This window comes from Oncorhynchus tshawytscha, linkage group LG18, assembly GCF_018296145.1.
Source record: "Oncorhynchus tshawytscha isolate Ot180627B linkage group LG18, Otsh_v2.0, whole genome shotgun sequence".
NCBI classification, from domain to species: Eukaryota; Metazoa; Chordata; class Actinopteri; order Salmoniformes; family Salmonidae; genus Oncorhynchus; species Oncorhynchus tshawytscha.
In genome coordinates this window covers 2,736,609-2,755,805 of record NC_056446.1, presented here as the reverse complement: position 1 = coordinate 2,755,805, position 19,197 = coordinate 2,736,609, and the positions used below count along the sequence as shown (strand labels likewise).

The following is a 19,197-nucleotide window of genomic DNA, read 5'->3' as shown; positions in this document are numbered from 1 at the left end:
GGTCTAATGTTAATTTCTGTTACCATTCCTTTTATGCACTCAGATTAGCTTTTCTAGGGGAGTTTCTCTAACACGAATGAATACTCATATTTCTGGTCAGGCTATTGAATGTCATATTGGTTTGATATTTATTTTTACTAGAAACGTGCTTACTCTACAGGTAGGACGTCTCTAGCCTTTACATTGTATATGAAATATGTTTTTTCAAGACAAAGGTGATTGTTGGGTAAAGCCTGTTAGCAAAAACATTCCTTTAGTTCATACTGGAGGGGGAGAAAGAACCCACTTCTGCTGTAAATTGATCTGATCCTCACAGGACAGTAATGACACCACCACAAGGCGGTTGGGGTTTGCAGCGTTTTCTTGTTCATAACTTAGTCGCTCTCTCTACACTGGCAGCTGTGAGAACCCCGAGGATCCATACCGTGTGGTCTTCCACCCGGTAGAAGCTGACGCCAGGGTCCACTTCCCCCCTCACGTCAAACGCTTTGAGGCCTATATGTTTTCCTTCGCCGATGATGCGGTTGAGCCGAGTGGCCAGGTAACAAAGTTCACCCAACAATCTTTATTTAATTTAATTTTGTGAGTGGCAATCATCCCTTTAAAAAAACTGACACCATCAAATCTTTGATTCCTAGGTCTTTGTCCATTGTGATGTGGTCATCTGTGATGCCAGTAGTCCCACTGGCGGCCCCTGTAGTGGACAATGTGTGAATCAGGACAACCTGAAAAGAGGTAGGTCTTGTTTTATGCTTTTCAGACCCTGGCAGACCATAACTGAACTAATAGGTTCGCTCTCTTTCAACAGGTCAACGACACGTCAAAGACCTCTTTGAGGAGCGTCATGTATATGTTTCTTCTGGATACATTCTTTGGGTGTAATGTATTGTTCTAACATGTCAAATAAAGTGTTCTATATAAAACAATCCTAACCGTTGGAGCTACCTTAACACCATGTCGTAGGCTTGTCATCTGACATGTATCAATCAACCCTTTTGTAAGCATGGAACTCAGAACCATCCACCGGAGGGAGATAAGTGTTGCACACCAATTTCCCGTCTAGGACAAACAATGGGTGACGAAACAAAAGCTTTCCATTGTCCAGTAGGATGAACTGACTCAATGTTATAGCAGATGGTGGTTTGCCAAAGTGAAACCAGCAGGGCTGTGGTTGGATGCAGTGTTGGTAATTTTCAACTGAAATTACAACTTTCCTTGATACCTCTCACTAGCTTGGTTTCCATCCAAATATGGACATTTCTTCTTCAATGATATGCATGTCAATCACTCATGGCTCAAATGGGAAGAGCATGACTTCATCGCTACTTGTTTGTGTAAGAAGTGTTGACAAGCTGAATGTACCGAGCTGTCTGTTTTAAACTCGCGCACAGCTCGGACACCCATGCATTCCCCACAAGACATCTCTTCACAATCTCCAAGTCCGAACTACGAAGGTAGAGCCATGAATACGTTGCAATCTATTCCGCATCAGGATAAGATTTCAACACACACCGTACGGAACAGCGGGGACTGAAGACACTCCTTAAAGTTGCGAGCTTGCACCGTGGGACGGTTTCATTGCTCCAGACCACCACAAGGGGGAGTTTGCGCAATCATTATGCATTTGGGTCCCAAGGCTTTGGGATGACCAGACTAATTTTGACACGAGCCACCCTTGCCTTGTGGCGCTCAACGAAGATTGCTGACAAAACAGATGGAAGTTGTCTTTTTGTACAATTTGAGAGGAATGTGATAATGTAGAGAAATGGCTAAATTTTTTTAGCAAGTTAACTAGCTAATCTCTATTTAGCAAGTTCAGACTAGCTAGTGTTAGAATTAATTTGTCTTTCAGGGACTCCTGAGAACCAACAAACCAGGATGTTGTCTTGTGAAACAGTGGCTGTAAAGCATCTAGCTGGCTAAAGCATTGACTGCACAATTGTAAGCTTGCCTTGCAATGCAGCTAAAGTAACATGGCTAGCTATTTACTTGCTTGAGTCGGATTAAAAATAACTCTTGCCGCTCTGGGTATGGACCCTAAAACGTAGTTCTGAACTAATATTCATACCAATCAATGAACCTCAAGTCTGAATGGCATTAATGAAGCCTAGAGTAGAATATACCTTTATTGTGCCAAGGATGCAAGACCTATATACACATTTTAGTTAATACCACGTATGAGATTCCCATCTTTTAGCCTGTACATTGAATATATTCACCGATCATGTACTCTTCCTTGGCAAATAAAGGTGTGGTTCTGGTATGACAGACACTTTCAGTCATATCAAACGATGCGGTGTCTGCATGTATGTATTACAATTATACACTTCAGTGTTTACTGCTCCTGGGATATCAATGATTACACATTCTAACTATACAATAGACTAAACATGATTGATTTGTAATTCATATATACAGGAAAAAAACATATGCATATCTAACTCCATTAATCTGAGGACACAGGATAGTATTTCAACCAGTGGAGAATGTGAAACGCTTTATTGAAAGTGCATTTTATTTATAATATTATACGAGTTCAATCTTGGTCTGGCAGGTGGGTAGAGCGTTGGACTAGTAACCAGAAGGTTGCAAGATCAAATCCCTGAGCCTAGAAGGTAAAAATCTGCCCCTGAACAAGGCAGTTCCTAGGACCGCTGATATAACCTAGAGGGATGATGTGGACACCACACACACGTGGCTACAGAGTACCTTAAGCTGATATAACCTAGAGGGATGATGTGGACACCACACACACGTGGCTACAGAGTACCTTAAGTGGCTACAGACAGAGTACCTTAAGCTGATATAACCTAGAGGGATGATGTGGACACCACACACACGTGGCTACAGAGTACCTTAAGCTGATATAACCTAGAGGGATGATGTGGACACCACACACACGTGGCTACAGAGTACCTTAAGCTGATATAACCTAGAGGGATGATGTGGACACCACACACACGTGGCTACAGAGTACCTTAAGCTGATATAACCTAGAGGGATGATGTGGACACCACACACACGTGGCTACAGAGTACCTTAAGCTGATATAACCTAGAGGGATGATGTGGACACCACACACACGTGGCTACAGAGTACCTTAAGCTGATATAACCTAGAGGGATGATGTGGACACCACACACACGTGGCTACAGAGTACCTTAAGCTGATATAACCTAGAGGGATGATGTGGACACCACACACACGTGGCTATATAACAGAGTACCTTAAGCTGATATAACCTAGAGGGATGATGTGGACACCACACACACGTGGCTACAGAGTACCTTAAGCTGATATAACCTAGAGGGATGATGTGGACACCACACACACATGGCTACAGAGTACCTTAAGCTGATATAACCTAGAGGGATGATGTGGACACCACACACACGTGGCTACAGAGTACCTTAAGCTGATATAACCTAGAGGGATGATGTGGACACCACACACACGTGGCTACAGAGTACCTTAAGCTGATATAACCTAGAGGGATGATGTGGACACCACACACACGTGGCTACAGAGTACCTTAAGCTGATATAACCTAGAGGGATGATGTGGACACCACACACACGTGGCTACAGAGTACCTTAAGCTGATATAACCTAGAGGGATGATGTGGACACCACACACACGTGGCTACAGAGTACCTTAAGCTGATATAACCTAGAGGGATGATGTGGACACCACACACACGTGGCTACAGAGTACCTTAAGCTGATATAACCTAGAGGGATGATGTGGACACCACACACACGTGGCTACAGAGTACCTTAAGCTGATATAACCTAGAGGGATGATGTGGACACCACACACACGTGGCTACAGAGTACCTTAAGCTGATATAACCTAGAGGGATGATGTGGACACCACACACACGTGGCTACAGAGTACCTTAAGCTGATATAACCTAGAGGGATGATGTGGACACCACACACACGTGGCTACAGAGTACCTTAAGCTGATATAACCTAGAGGGATGATGTGGACACCACACACACGTGGCTACAGAGTACCTTAAGCTGATATAACCTAGAGGGATGATGTGGACACCACACACACGTGGCTACAGAGTACCTTAAGCTGATATAACCTAGAGGGATGATGTGGACACCACACACACGTGGCTACAGAGTACCTTAAGCTGATATAACCTAGAGGGATGATGTGGACACCACACACACGTGGCTACAGAGTACCTTAAGCTGATATAACCTAGAGGGATGATGTGGACACCACACACACGTGGCTACAGAGTACCTTAAGCTGATATAACCTAGAGGGATGATGTGGACACCACACACACGTGGCTACAGAGTACCTTAAGCTGATATAACCTAGAGGGATGATGTGGACACCACACACACGTGGCTACAGAGTACCTTAAGCTGATATAACCTAGAGGGATGATGTGGACACCACACACACGTGGCTACAGAGTACCTTAAGCTGATATAACCTAGAGGGATGATGTGGTACACTGATATAACCTAGAGGGATGATGTGGACACCACACGTGGCTACAGAGTACCTTAAGCTGATATAACCTAGAGGGATGATGTGGACACCACACACACGTGGCTACAGAGTACCTTAAGCTGATATAACCTAGAGGGATGATGTGGACACCACACACACGTGGCTACAGAGTACCTTAAGCTGATATAACCTAGAGGGATGATGTGGACACCACACACACGTGGCTACAGAGTACCTTAAGCTGATATAACCTAGAGGGATGATGTGGACACCACACACACGTGGCTACAGAGTACCTTAAGCTGATATAACCTAGAGGGATGATGTGGACACCACACACACGTGGCTACAGAGTACCTTAAGCTGATATAACCTAGAGGGATGATGTGGACACCACACACACGTGGCTACAGAGTACCTTAAGCTGATATAACCTAGAGGGATGATGTGGACACCACACACACGTGGCTACAGAGTACCTTAAGCTGATATAACCTAGAGGGATGATGTGGACACCACACACACGTGGCTACAGAGTACCTTAAGCTGATATAACCTAGAGGGATGATGTGGACACCACACACACGTGGCTACAGAGTACCTTAAGCTGATATAACCTAGAGGGATGATGTGGACACCACACACACGTGGCTACAGAGTACCTTAAGCTGATATAACCTAGAGGGATGATGTGGACACCACACACACGTGGCTACAGAGTACCTTAAGCTGATATAACCTAGAGGGATGATGTGGACACCACACACACGTGGCTACAGAGTACCTTAAGCTGATATAACCTAGAGGGATGATGTGGACACCACACACACGTGGCTACAGAGTACCTTAAGCTGATATAACCTAGAGGGATGATGTGGACACCACACACACGTGGCTACAGAGTACCTTAAGCTGATATAACCTAGAGGGATGATGTGGACACCACACACACGTGGCTACAGAGTACCTTAAGCTGATATAACCTAGAGGGATGATGTGGACACCACACACACGTGGCTACAGAGTACCTTAAGCTGATATAACCTAGAGGGATGATGTGGACACCACACAGAGTACCTTACTGATATAACCTAGGCACCACACACACGTGGCTACAGAGTACCTTAAGCTGATATAACCTAGAGGGATGATGTGGACACCACACACACGTGGCTACAGAGTACCTTAAGCTGATATAACCTAGAGGGATGATGTGGACACCACACACACGTGGCTACAGAGTACCTTAAGCTGATATAACCTAGAGGGATGATGTGGACACCACACACACGTGGCTACAGAGTACCTTAAGCTGATATAACCTAGAGGGATGATGTGGACACCACACACACGTGGCTACAGAGTACCTTAAGCTGATATAACCTAGAGGGATGATGTGGACACCACACACACGTGGCTACAGAGTACCTTAAGCTGATATAACCTAGAGGGATGATGTGGACACCACACACACGTGGCTACAGAGTACCTTAAGCTGATATAACCTAGAGGGATGATGTGGACACCACACACACCTTAAGCTGATATAACCTAGGCTACAGAGTACCTTAAGCTGATATAACCTAGAGGGATGATGTGGACACCACACACACGTGGCTACAGAGTACCTTAAGCTGATATAACCTAGAGGGATGATGTGGACACCACACACACGTGGCTACAGAGTACCTTAAGCTGATATAACCTAGAGGGATGATGTGGACACCACACACACGTGGCTGATATAACCTAGAGTACCTTAAGCTGATATAACCTAGAGGGATGATGTGGACACCACACACACGTGGCTACAGAGTACCTTAAGCTGATATAACCTAGAGGGATGATGTGGACACCACACACACGTGGCTACAGAGTACCTTAAGCTGATATAACCTAGAGGGATGATGTGGACACCACACACACGTGGCTACAGAGTACCTTAAGCTGATATAACCTAGAGGGATGATGTGGACACCACACACACGTGGCTACAGAGTACCTTAAGCTGATATAACCTAGAGGGATGATGTGGACACCACACACACGTGGCTACAGAGTACCTTAAGCTGATATAACCTAGAGGGATGATGTGGACACCACACACACGTGGCTACAGAGTACCTTAAGCTGATATAACCTAGAGGGATGATGTGGACACCACACACACGTGGCTACAGAGTACCTTAAGCTGATATAACCTAGAGGGATGATGTGGACACCACACACACGTGGCTACAGAGTACCTTAAGCTGACAAACAATCGAAGAATGCCAATAGGTGTTTGCGTCACATACCATGTACCTGACACATTTATATATATATATATATATATATATAGAGGGCTGTGTTTCTCACCACTTGGTTATTGCAAGGCTAACCCATGACTTGGCAGCAACAGATAGTCCAGTGGAAATATTTGGTGTAAATCTGAAAATTAGCAGGTGACGTCTTAAGGTTTTTTTTAACTCATGCACACGAGACAGATTCCACGGAGAAAAAGAACACAACAGTTTAATTACCTCTGGTTATGGACACTTTGCCAGCAATAAAGCTTCCACGGCCTGGTCCTCACAGTGAACATCTGGCAATATCTACATTTTCGACCCCCTTGGTCAGCTCGCTCTCAAAGTAAAGAGAACTGAGAACCCTTCAATCTAAACCAGCACATGTCATTTTTTAGGATACATCAATACAGCCCAGTGCTGCTTACCTGAGATGCCATCTTCGTTGGTGTCCGTATTGACTTCCTTTTCTGTTGGGAAAAAGTTGCTTTCAGAACTATTTTTGATTTTGACAAAAAGACTCATATAACAATTTGAATAACCACACCTTCATACAAACGTGCTACTGTATGCAGATACTGTATACTGTATGCAGATACTGTATACTGTATGCTACTGTATGCAGAGAGACAGAGACAGCAGAGCAAATATACTTAGACTTGAGTATTTCAACAACTCTTCTCTTCCAATCATATCTACCTACGGGGAAAGAATGGCCAGCCGCACAGGAGAGTGATTTTTACTAAACAGGAGAAAGAGGCCTGTACTGACAGATGCATGCTGGATATTTCCCAGTGAAGCGCATGATTGCCAAAATCAACCTACGCTTCTTCTGATGGGGAATTGTCAAGGAGTTGGACAGCTGGGCAAGTGAAATAACCATTTGTTTATCAATAACATTCTATTATCACCCAGTTAGGGGGAGTGATGAACTCTACAGCAGTCTCACTACTCAATCGCTGGTTGAAAACTGTATTCTGCCCTTCCCAAAAGAGAATTTGTAGATAACTGGCCCTCTTTCTGGGACTCCCCCACATACAGGACCGAGCCTGGCCTGCTGAGAAGTGACGGACTCCATCCTAGCTGGAGGGGTGCTCTCATCTTATCTATGAACATAGACAGCTACCTACCCAAGGACGTCAGGGTACAACAATCAGTTAACCACCTAAGTGAGGAACAAAATGTAACCTTGCGTAATACCCTAGATGCAGTCGTACCCCTAAAAACAAAAAACATTTGTCTTAAGAAACTAGCTCCCTGGTATTCAGAAAATACCCGAGCCCTGAAGCAAGCTTACAGAAAATTGGAACAGAAATGGCTATACACCAAACTGGAAGTCTTCCGACTAGCTTGGAAAGACAGTACCGTGCAGTATTGAAGAGCCCTCACTGCTGCTTGATCATCCTACTTTTCCAACTTAAGTGAGGAGAATAAGAACAATCCTACATTTATTTTTGATACTGTCGCAAGCTAAATAAAAAGCAGCATTCACCAAGAGAGGATGGCTTTCACTTCAGTAGGGATAAATTCATGAACTTGTTTGATGAAATGATTATGATCATTAAAAAGCAAATTAGGGCAAACTGTTTCAAGGACAGCTTTTTTCCATCTACGTTGCATTGCTTGATTGCATGATTTTGTCACTTCTAGATTAGACTACTGCAATGCTCTACTTTCCGGCTACCTGGATAAAGCACTAAATAAACTTCAGTTAGTGCTTAACCCGGCTGCTAGAATCTTGACTAGAACCAAAAAATGTGATCATATTACTCCAGTGCTAGGGCTAGGGCTGATTTCAATGTTTTACTGCTAACCTACAAAGCATTACATGGGCTTGCTCCTACCTATCTTTGCGATTTGGTCCTGCCGTACATACCTACACGTACGCTACGGTCACAAGATGCAGGCCTTCTTATTGTCCCTAGAATTTCTAAGCAAACAGCTGGAGGCAGGGCTTTCTCCTATAGAGCAACATTTTTATGGAATGGTCTGCCTACTCATGTGAGAGACGCAGACTCTGTCTTTATTGAAGACTCATCTCTTCAGTAGGTCCTATGATTGAGTGTAGTCTGGCCCAGGTGTGTGAAGGTGAATGGAAAGGCACTGGAGCGACGAACACCCTTGCTGTCTCTGCCTGGCCGGTTCCCCTCTCTCCACTGGGATTCTCTGCCTCTACCCCTATTACGGGGGCTGGAGTCACTGGTGTCGTGTCTTTACTATCATTAAACTGAAGACTTCGTTTTTATCAAATATTCTCTGTAACTGAATAATCATGTAACTGTAATTAACTAGGTTGGGGCACCAAGGAAAGTATTCAGATTACAAAGTTATAATTTCCCAATATAACCTTTCAGATATTTTCATATCTGATCAATAGTCTTCTGATTGATTATTTATTTATTTTACGTCACGTTAGTCTCATTCCAAACGTTGTAAATTGTTGGTCATCTGCACAAACCCAGTCGTCACTATGAGTCATCCATACATCAATTGTCTTAAATAATTTATTTATTACTAACTAAGTAATTCACAGAGATGCATAAACAAACAGTAAATATGGTTACATGAAATGATAGAATGTGCCCTAGTGGGCTGACCCGGCATGGCGGCTTGTTAGACAAAAGGGAAGTGTTTTTTTACCATGAAGTCACTACACATGAACGCTCACTCATTCGGGAACAATTGCAATCAATATATATATTTACGCTTAGTGTGTCGTCTTGATCGCTGGTGAAAAGTCCTTCTTTTTTAGAATTGTCCGTCTCTCTCTCTCTGTCTCAGTTAGAGGGGATAGTTCAAAGTGACATTCGTTATAGAATGGATGTTTCGTCGGTTGTTGTTCTTCGCGTTCAATGATACCAAATTCCTAGCTGCAGACTAGTAATTAGTATCAAAGAATTGTTCTTATTCTGTCGGAATCGATAGTCTATGAGTTTAACCACGTGGTATGGTTAAAAGATTCTACAACCTTTAGCCATCTCATAATTGAGGTAAGCTTGGTCTGGTGATAATTTATCAAAGTTGGGTTTTATTCTGAATGGCAGAAGAGGGCTGTCTGACCCTAACTGGGCTCAGGGGCGGTCCTCTGATTTAGTTCAAATCAAAAGGGAATTGTATTTTTCATTAAACAGTCCACAATATATTACACAATTATACAAACAGTATCATACTCACTCATTCATCTTATACAACAATTAGAAGTAAACCTCGTATCTGAGGCTATTATATAAACAGCGTTATGGTAATGTGGCCACACCGCCTCTCTTGAGCTTCCCAAGTTGTGCCAAACGAACTAGTTTGTAGCTGGATTCTTCACCGATCTTTTACACTTTCTCTGGAACATGAAATTTGATCGTACCTCAAGTTCTGTGAGGTGGAAGGATTTCATTTGTATCCATGAAAAACGACTCTCTATAACTGTGTGTCCATGAGGTCTTCTCAGGAATTTACGACCTCTGACCACAGCAGTCTGGTTGTAGAAGCAGAGAGCGGGGGATGGTGCTCGCTGTACTCAGAGGGCAACGTCATGACACTGGCTTCCTGGTGCTCTTCAATGCCATCCCTAGGAGGGGTGCATCACTTGAGTGGGTTGATTCACTGACGTGATCTTCCTGTCCAGGTTGGCGCCCCACCTCGGGTTCGTGCTGTGGGGGAGATGTTCATGGGCTATACTCTGCCTTGTCTCAGGGTGTTAAGTTGGTGGTTTGAAGATATCCCTCTAGCGGTGTGGGGGCTGTGCTTTGGCAAAGTGAGTGGGGTTATATTCTGCCTGGTTGGCCCTGCCTGGGGGTGTCGTCGAACGGGCCACAGTGTCTCCCGATCCCTCCTGGCTCAGCCTCCTTTAATTTTGCTGAAAGAGTTTGTCGGGGGGATGGGGTCATCTGTTATATATGGAGTATTTCTCCTGTCTTATCCGGTGTCCTGTGTGAATGTAAGTATGCTCCCTCTAACACTCTCTCTTCTCTCGGAGGACCTGTGCCCTAGGACCATGCCTCAGGATTACCTGGCCTGATGACTCCTTGCTGTCCCCAGTCCACCTGGTCGTGCAGCTGCTCCAGTTTCAACTGTTCTGCCTGCAGCTATGGAACCCTGACCTTTTCACCAGACCTGCTACCTTGTCCTGGACCTGATGTTTTCAACTCTCTCTCTCTCTACCGCACCAACTGACATTTATTCCTGAGGTGCTGACCCTCTACAACCACTGTGATTGTTATTATTTGACCCTGCTGGTCATCTATGAATGTTTATAACAGTACATGGCCAAGATGTTCAATCTCCAACCGGCAAAACCAGAAGAGGACTGGCCACCCCTCAGAGCCTGGTTCTTCTCAAGGTTTCTTCCTAGGTTCTTTCCTTTCTAGGGAGTTTTCCAAGCCACCGTGCTTCTACTTCTGCATTGCTTGCTGTTTGGGGTTTTAGGATGGGTTTCTGCATAGCACTTTGTGACTTTGGCTAATCTAAAAAGGGATTTATAAATAAATGTGATATTATATAAGAAATTATGATTTCTATGAATGTCTTATAAGAGAGTACATAATGTTTCATATTGTGTCTAGCCTTGTTACGGCTTTCTTCCGTCGAAGGAGAGTCGGACCAAAATGCAGCGCGGTTAGTTCGATACATGTTTAATGAAAGAATAAACACGACAAATACAAAAACAGGCTGTATAGGTTTTCACGTTCCATCTGGTGAATACAAACACACTGAGACAGGAACAATCACCCACAAAACACACAGTGAAACCCAGGCTACCTAAATATGGTTCCCAATCAGAGACAATGAGAATCACCTGACTCTGATTGAGAACCGCCTCAGGCAGCCATAGACTATGCTAGACACCCCTACTCAGCCACAATCCCAATACCTACTAAAACCCCAATACCAAAACACAACACAAAATAAACCCATGTCACACCCTGGCCTGACCAAATAAATATATAAACACAAAATACTAAGACCAGGGCGTGACAAGCCTGCCAGAAGTTTGAGAGGGCGAAGACTGTGGCACCGGAGTTGAAGCCCATCAAAGTTGTTTCACCATGGCACATGATCGGTAAGTGTCCTAATTCAATTATTATTCTTTTTTTTTACCAAATCAAATTTGATTTGTCACATGCACCAAATACAACAGGTGTAGACATGACAGTGAAATGCTTACTTACAAGCCCTTAACCGACAATGTAGTTTGAAGAAAATATCATTACATTTTTCATAAAGTAAGGGATTAGAAAAACAAATAATTAAAGAGCAGCAGTAAATAACAATAGCGGGGCAATATACAGGGGGTACCGGTTCAGAGTCAATGTGCTGTGGCACTGGTGTCGAGGTAGTTGAGGTAATTATGTACATGCACGTAGGGTTATTAAAGTATCTAAGCATAGATGATAACAGAAAGTAGTAGCAGCGTGGGGGGTTGGAGATGTTCATGGGCTATACTCGGCCTTGGGGGTGCAAAACGTCCAGGTAGCCATTTAATTAGCTGTCCAGGAGTCTTATGGCTTGGGGGTAGAAGCTGTTTAGAAGTCTCTTGGACCTGGACTTGGCGCTCCGGTGCCATGTGGTAGTAGAGAAAACAGTCTATGACTAGGGTGGCTGTAGTCTTTGACAATTTTTCGGGCCTTCCTCTGACACCGCCTGGTATAGAGGTTCTGGATGGCAGGAAGCTTGGCCCTGGTTATGTACTGGGCTGTACGCAGTACACTCTATAGTGCCTTGCGGTCTGACACGGAGCAGTTGCTATAACAGGCAGTGATGCAACACATCAGGATGCTGTAAAACGTTTTGAGGATCTGAGGACCCATGCCAAATCTTTTCAGTCTCCTGAGGGGGAATAGGTCTTGTCGTGCCCTCTTCACGACTGTCTCGGTGTGCTTGGACCATGTTATTTTGTCGGTGATGTGGATGCCAAGGAACTTGAAACTCTCAACCTGCCCCACCTGTTGATGAGAATGGGGGCGTGCTCGGTCCTCCTTTTCCTGTCGTCCACAATCATCTCCTTTGTCTTGGTCAAATTGAGGAAGAGGTTGTTGTCCTTGCTCCTCACGGTCAGGTCTCTGACCTCCTCCCTATAGGCTGTCTCATCGTTGTCAGTGATCAGGCCTACCACTGTTGTCATCAGAAAACTTAATGATGGTGTTGGAATTGTACCTGGCTGTGCAGTCATGAGTGAACAGGAAGTACAGGAGGGGACTGAGCACACACTCCTAAGGGGCCCCTGTGTTGAGGATCAGCGTGGCGGAAGTCTAGTATCCAGTTGCAGAGGGAGGTGTTTAGTCCCAGGATCCTTAGCTTAGTGATGAGCCTTGAGGGCACTATGGTGTTGAACACTGAGCTGTAGTCAATGAACAGCATTTTTCACATAGGTGTTCCTTTTGTCCAGGTGGAAAAGGGCAGTGTGGAGTGCAATAGAGATTGCATCATCTGTGGATCTGTTGGTGCGGTATGCAAATTGGAGTGGGTCTAGGGTTTCTGGGATAATGGTGTTGATGTGAGCCTTGACCAGCCTTTCAAAGCACTTCATGACTACAGACATGAGTGCTACGGGTCGGTAGTCATTTAGGCAGGTTTCTTTAGTGTTCTTGGGCACAGGGACTATGATGGTCTGCTTGAAACATGTTTTGTGTATTACAGACTCAGGGAGAGGTTGAAACTGTCAGTGAAGACACTTGCCAGTTCGCATGCTCGGAGTACACGTCCTGGTAATCAGTCTGGCCTGCAACCTTGTGAATGTTGACATGTTTAAAGATGTTACTCACATTGGCTGCGGAGAGCGTGATCATCCGGAACAGCTGATGCTCTCATGCATGTTTCAGTGTTACTTGCCTCGAAGCGAGCATAGAAGTTTTTCAGCTCGTCTGGTAGGCTTGTGTCACTGGGCAGCTCTCGGCTGTGCTTCCCTTTGTAGAATTTAATATTTTTCAAGCCCTGCCACATTCAACGAGCATCGGAGCCGGTGTAGTACGATTCATTCTTAGTCTTTTATTGACCCTTTGCCTGTTTGATGGTTCGTCGGTGGGCATAGTGGGATTTCTTATAAGCTTTCGGGTTAGAGTCACGCTCCTTAAGGGTAGGTAACAACACATCTGCCACGCTGATCCTCAACACGGGGGCCCATCAGGGGTGCGTGCTCAGTCACCTCCTGTAGTCCCTGTTCACTCATGACTGCATGGCCAGGCACGACTCCAACACCATCATTAAGTTTGCCGATGACACAACAGTGGTAGGCCTGATCACCGACAACGATGAGACAGCCGATAGGGAGGAGGTCAGAGAGCTGACCGTGTGGTGCAAGGACAACAACCTCTCCCTCAACGTGATCAAGATAAAGGAGGTGATTGTGGACTACAGGAAAAGGAGGACCGATCACGCTCCCATTCTCATCAACGGGGTTGTGGTGGAGCAGGTTTAGAGCTTCAAGTTCCTTGGAGTCCACATCACCAACAAACTAACATGGTCCAAGCACACCAGGATAGTTGTGAAGAGGGCACGACAATACCTATTCCCCCTCAGGAGACTGAAAAGATTTGGCATGGGTCCTCAGAGCCTCAAAACGTTTTACAGCTGCACCATCGAGAGCATCCTGACTGGTTGAATAACTGCCTGGCACGGCAATTTCTTGGCCTACGACCACAAGGGACTACAGAGGGTAGTGCGTACGGCCCAGTACACCCCCGGGGCCAAGCTTCCTGCCACCCAGGACCTCTTTACCAGCCGGTGTCAGAGGAAGGCCCTAAAAATGGTCAAGACTCCTGCCACCCTAGTCATAGACTGTTCCCTCTGCTACTGCAAGTCAAGCGGTAACGGAGTGCCAAGTTTAGGTCCAAGAGGCTTCTAAACAGCTTCTACCCCAAGCCATAAGACTCCTGAACAGCTAATCAAATGGCTACCCAGACTATTTTAATTTCCCCCTCCCCCCGAACTGCTTTTTCTCTCTGTTATTATCTATGCATAGCCACTTTAATAACTCTCTCGACATGTAAATAATTACCTCAATTACCTTGACACCGGTGTCCTCGCACATTGACACATTGTCTTTGTACCGGTAGCCCCTGTATAGCCCCACTATTGTTATTTACTGCTGCTCTTTAATTATTTGTTATTCTCCTCTTACTTTTTTGGGGGGATTTTTCTTAAAACTGCATTGTTGGTTAAGGGCTTGAAAATAAGCATTGCACAAATAACATTTTGATTTGATTGTCAAAAAGGCAAATTCATGAATTGTGAAGTCCTCCAATGATGATGTCACCAGGAAATGTGGCAGACATTTGCCTGACAACTCAAACTGAATTCTTCCACTGCTCTATCATTCGTTACTCATAGTCTGAGTGCCATCGTTGAAGTAATTTGTGGTGATGTCAAAAGGAGGTGTGTTGTTCAAAACAAAGTCATCAGCAATTGGATAATCTCAGAGAGAACATAGTAGGCACCTGCTATAATTCGATTACAGCTATTAGATGATTGAAGGTTTCGAGTCCTTTGAATGACCTAGTCATGCCCTTGTTGTGACATCCTGTGATGTCAGGATGTTCTCAGGCCAATTAGTGTATGATTAGGGAACTTGTTATTGCACATGTCTCCCCTTCTGGGGAGGAAGTAGAAGGATTAGTAGCAACCGCACAGTAAGTATCAAAACAACACCAACAACTCAGTAAGTCAGCCTCTCAGGCTTTGGTCAATTGAACATCACCACTGAATAGTCAGTCTTTTTGGAGGCCTCTGAGACCTACGCAGGGTCTGAGGTACTATGTCAGAAACTACTCTCAAACTCCCAGTACCTGGTGTCACATAATTATCCCTATTTGTTCTCCTTTCTTTTTCCTGTGTGCCCTGTGACAGTATGCCTGTGTCCCGATACACAGCCCCATCTTCTGTCCTGACTTGATATGACCGAGGCACAACCTCCTCCAAAAGAGTAACTTTTCTACCCCATGAATCTGGACCCAGCATTCGAACCACATCTTGAGCTGCCAAACTCTTCAACTGCAGGGTCCTGTCCTGCACAGCTGACTGGCAGTCATTCTGCAGAGAATAGACAACCGGGAACGCAACTTGCGTCCCATTAGGATTTCTGCAGGTGATCGGCCACACTCTAAGGGCGCTCCTCCCTAAGACAAAGCCTTTTTAAAGTCTCTTCACAATTTACACACCTTTTTCAGCCTTTCCGTTACTTTTAGGATATAGCGGACTAGAGGTTATATGTCTAAACTCATAATACTCACTGCAAACAAATTGGGGTGCATTATCAGAAACCACCACTAGAGAGATCCCATACCTAGCAAAACATTATTTCAAAGTGCAAAATGACAGTCTTTGCTGTAGTGCTGGACAAGAGTGTAATTTCAGGGTAATTTGACATGTAGTCAATAGTCAACAAGTAGTCCTTACCATTGCAGTGAAACAGGTCAACTCCAACCTTCTCCCAGGCTGTGATATGTACCTCTCCCATAACCATGGGCTACTTTGGCTGTCTATATGAAATTTGACAGGTGTCACAATTTCCCACCATTTGCTCAATGTCAGAATTTATATTTGGCCAGTAAAGGGACTCTGTCCATCCTCTTACATTTCTCAGCTCCAAGATGTCCTTCATGCACTCTGCATCTCCTGACGCATTGAAGTAGGTATCACTATTCTGTTTGTCTTCCAGAGCATACCATTGACCACTGACAGCTCTGCACTTAGTGGTAACTACTGCTTACAAGAGCCCTTTTGCCAGCCATTTTCCAGATTCTGCATCACCTTGCAAAGAATGGGATCTTTTGTGGTCTCTTCAGCTATTCTCCTTAGTTGCAGCTCAGATACAGGAAGTGACTCCATGACCATATCCACATGCAAGGCAACCTCCTCCATAGACTCCTGACTGAGGCTGATTTGGGCCACCACTGGTGGAGCCCTTGAGAGGGCATCTGCTACCACTAAAGTTGACCCAGGCATATAGGTTAGAACAAGATCACTGCGTTGCAAGCTCATCATCATCCTTTGAAGACGAGGAGGCATGTCATTCAGATTTTTTTGAGAGATTGGAATAAGGGGTTTATGGTCTGTTTCTAGAATCATCTTTGGTAAGCCATAAATGTAACAGTGAAACTTCTCACAACCAACGACCTATCCTAGGCACTCCTTTTCTATTTGAGCATATCGCTTCTCAGCATCAGTCAAAGAATGGGTTCATAAGCCACAGGCTTCCACACACGTTGATGCTCCTGAAGCAGCACTGCTCCAATGCCATCTTTGGAGGCCTCCATGGACACCTTAGTAGGCCTGTCAGGTTCGAGAAAAGTTAGCACTGGCTCTTCAGCCAAAATGTTCTTTACATTGTTCCACTCTCATGTTCACTGTTCCACAATAACAAGCCCTTGAGAGGGCATCTGCTACCACTAAAGTTGACCCAGGCACATAGGTTAGAACAAAATCATAGCGTTGCAACCTCATCATCATCCTTTGAATACAAGGAGGCATGTCGAGAGATTGGAATAAGGGGTTAATGGTTTCAAGAATCACCTTTGGTAAGCCATAAATGTAAAAGTAAAATTTCTCACAGCCAATAACCAACCCTAGGCACTCCCTTTCTGTTCGAACAGAATTCAGCATCAGTCAAAGAACAGTCAAAGAACAGTCCGAATAAATCACAGGCTTCCACATACCTTGATGCTCCTGAAGCCGCACTGCTCCAATGTCATTTTCGGAAGCATCCCTGGACACCTTAGTAGGCCTGTCAGGTTTGAAAAAAGTTAGCACTGGCTCTTCAGCCAAAATGTTCTTTACATTGTTCCATTCTCTTTAATGTTCTCTGTTCCGTCCTGAAGGAGTGTCCTTAAGTTCAATGTTTTAGCAGACAGGTTTGGTACAAACTTCCGCAAATAATTGACCATGCCCAAGACACGCCGAATGCTTTTTCCTATCTGTGGGTTTTGCCATCTCCCTCACAGCTTTGACATTGGCATTATCAGGCTACACACCCTCCGAGGCCAGCTTATCCCCAAGACTGGCTGTCTAATTGTAAAGAGGAGGTTTGCTTTTGGGGGCTAAATGATAGTGCTGTATTAATGAGAATACATTTTGGGATATAAGCCAAACAGGTCTAAGACCTAAGCTGGGAACTGACATCCATGCCGACAAAAGCTCATACAAGGCATATGTATAAATGATCCGTATATGTTTTAACCCTGTCCGACAACCATTATAACTCTTCATCCCTCTCTCTACAAAATAATAATGGTTGCATTTCCTGTCTGTGAAACACTTAATTAATGATTGACTGACTAATGAGCTCCTCAACAACTAATTTTGCCCCTTTTGAAAAAGAGCAGCATTTTGTCATGGTCACCAAACAAACAGACTTGCTCGTTTAGCTAACCAAATCATCAGTCCTAACTCGATATTATGAACAACGAATTCAACAGTTGCAGTAATGTTTACAATTTGACTTTTGCTTTGAAAAGCAGATCAAACAGAACAGATTAGAATGAACTATAGCCATTGAATTTGATCATGCATTGTAGAGAAATATTGCAAGATCGAGAATGCCCTTCAAGCCAATTAGAAACAAGCATTCAACATTTCAATGGTATGGGTATATATGCTGAACAAACACATACATGCAAAATGTTGATCCTATGTTGATCCATGTGCTGAAATAAAACATCCCACAAATGTTCCATACGCACAAAAAAAATATTTCTCAATAATGTTGTGCACAAATTTGTTGATGTCTCAAGTTGTGAGGGAGCCTGCAACTGGCATGCTGACTTCAAGAATGTCCACCATAGCTGTTGCCAGAGAATTGAATGTTGACTTCTCTACCATAAGATTGTCGTTTTCGAGAATTTGGCTGCATGTCCAACTGGTCTGACAACCGCAGACCACGTGTAACCACGCCAACCCAGGACCTCCACATCTGTCTTTTTCACCTCGTCTGAGATCAGCCACCCAGACATCTGATGAAACTGTAGGTTTGCACAACCGATTAATTTCTGCATAAACTGTCAGGAACCGTCTCAGGGAAACTCATCTGTGTGCTTGTAGTCCTCACCAGGGTTTTGACCTGATTGCAGTCGTAACCGACTTTAGTGGGAAAATGCTCCCCTTCGATGGCCACTGGCACCCATGGATGAATCCCAGTTTCAACTGTACCGGGCAGATGACAGACAGCGTGTATGGCTTCATGTGGGCGAGCGGTTTGCTGATGACAACATTGTGATCATAGTGCCCCATGGAGGCGGTGGGGTTATGGTATGGGGAGGCATAAGCTATGGACAATGAACACAATTGCATTTTATCCATGGCTATTTGAATACACAGAGATACCGTGATGAGATCCTGACAACCATTGTTGTGCCATTCTTCCGCCTCCATCACCTCATGTTTCAGCATGATAATGCACGGCCCTATGTCACAAGGATCTATACACCATTCCTGGAAGCTGAAAATG

General features: G+C 44.5%; 1 protein-coding gene across 1 annotated transcript in view; it reads left to right on the top strand.

The window, feature by feature from the left end:
* Positions 1–926, top strand: part of LOC112219756 — a 466,516-nt gene extending 465,590 nt beyond the window's left edge. Inside the window, exons 12-14 of the mRNA XM_042300493.1 lie at positions 400–541; positions 639–735; positions 809–926. Coding sequence (XP_042156427.1) covers positions 400–541; positions 639–735; positions 809–882 — 313 coding nt within the window. The 3' untranslated portion in view covers positions 883–926. The remainder of the gene's footprint in view (positions 1–399; positions 542–638; positions 736–808) is intronic.
* The last annotated feature ends 18,271 nt before the right edge of the window (positions 927–19,197 follow it).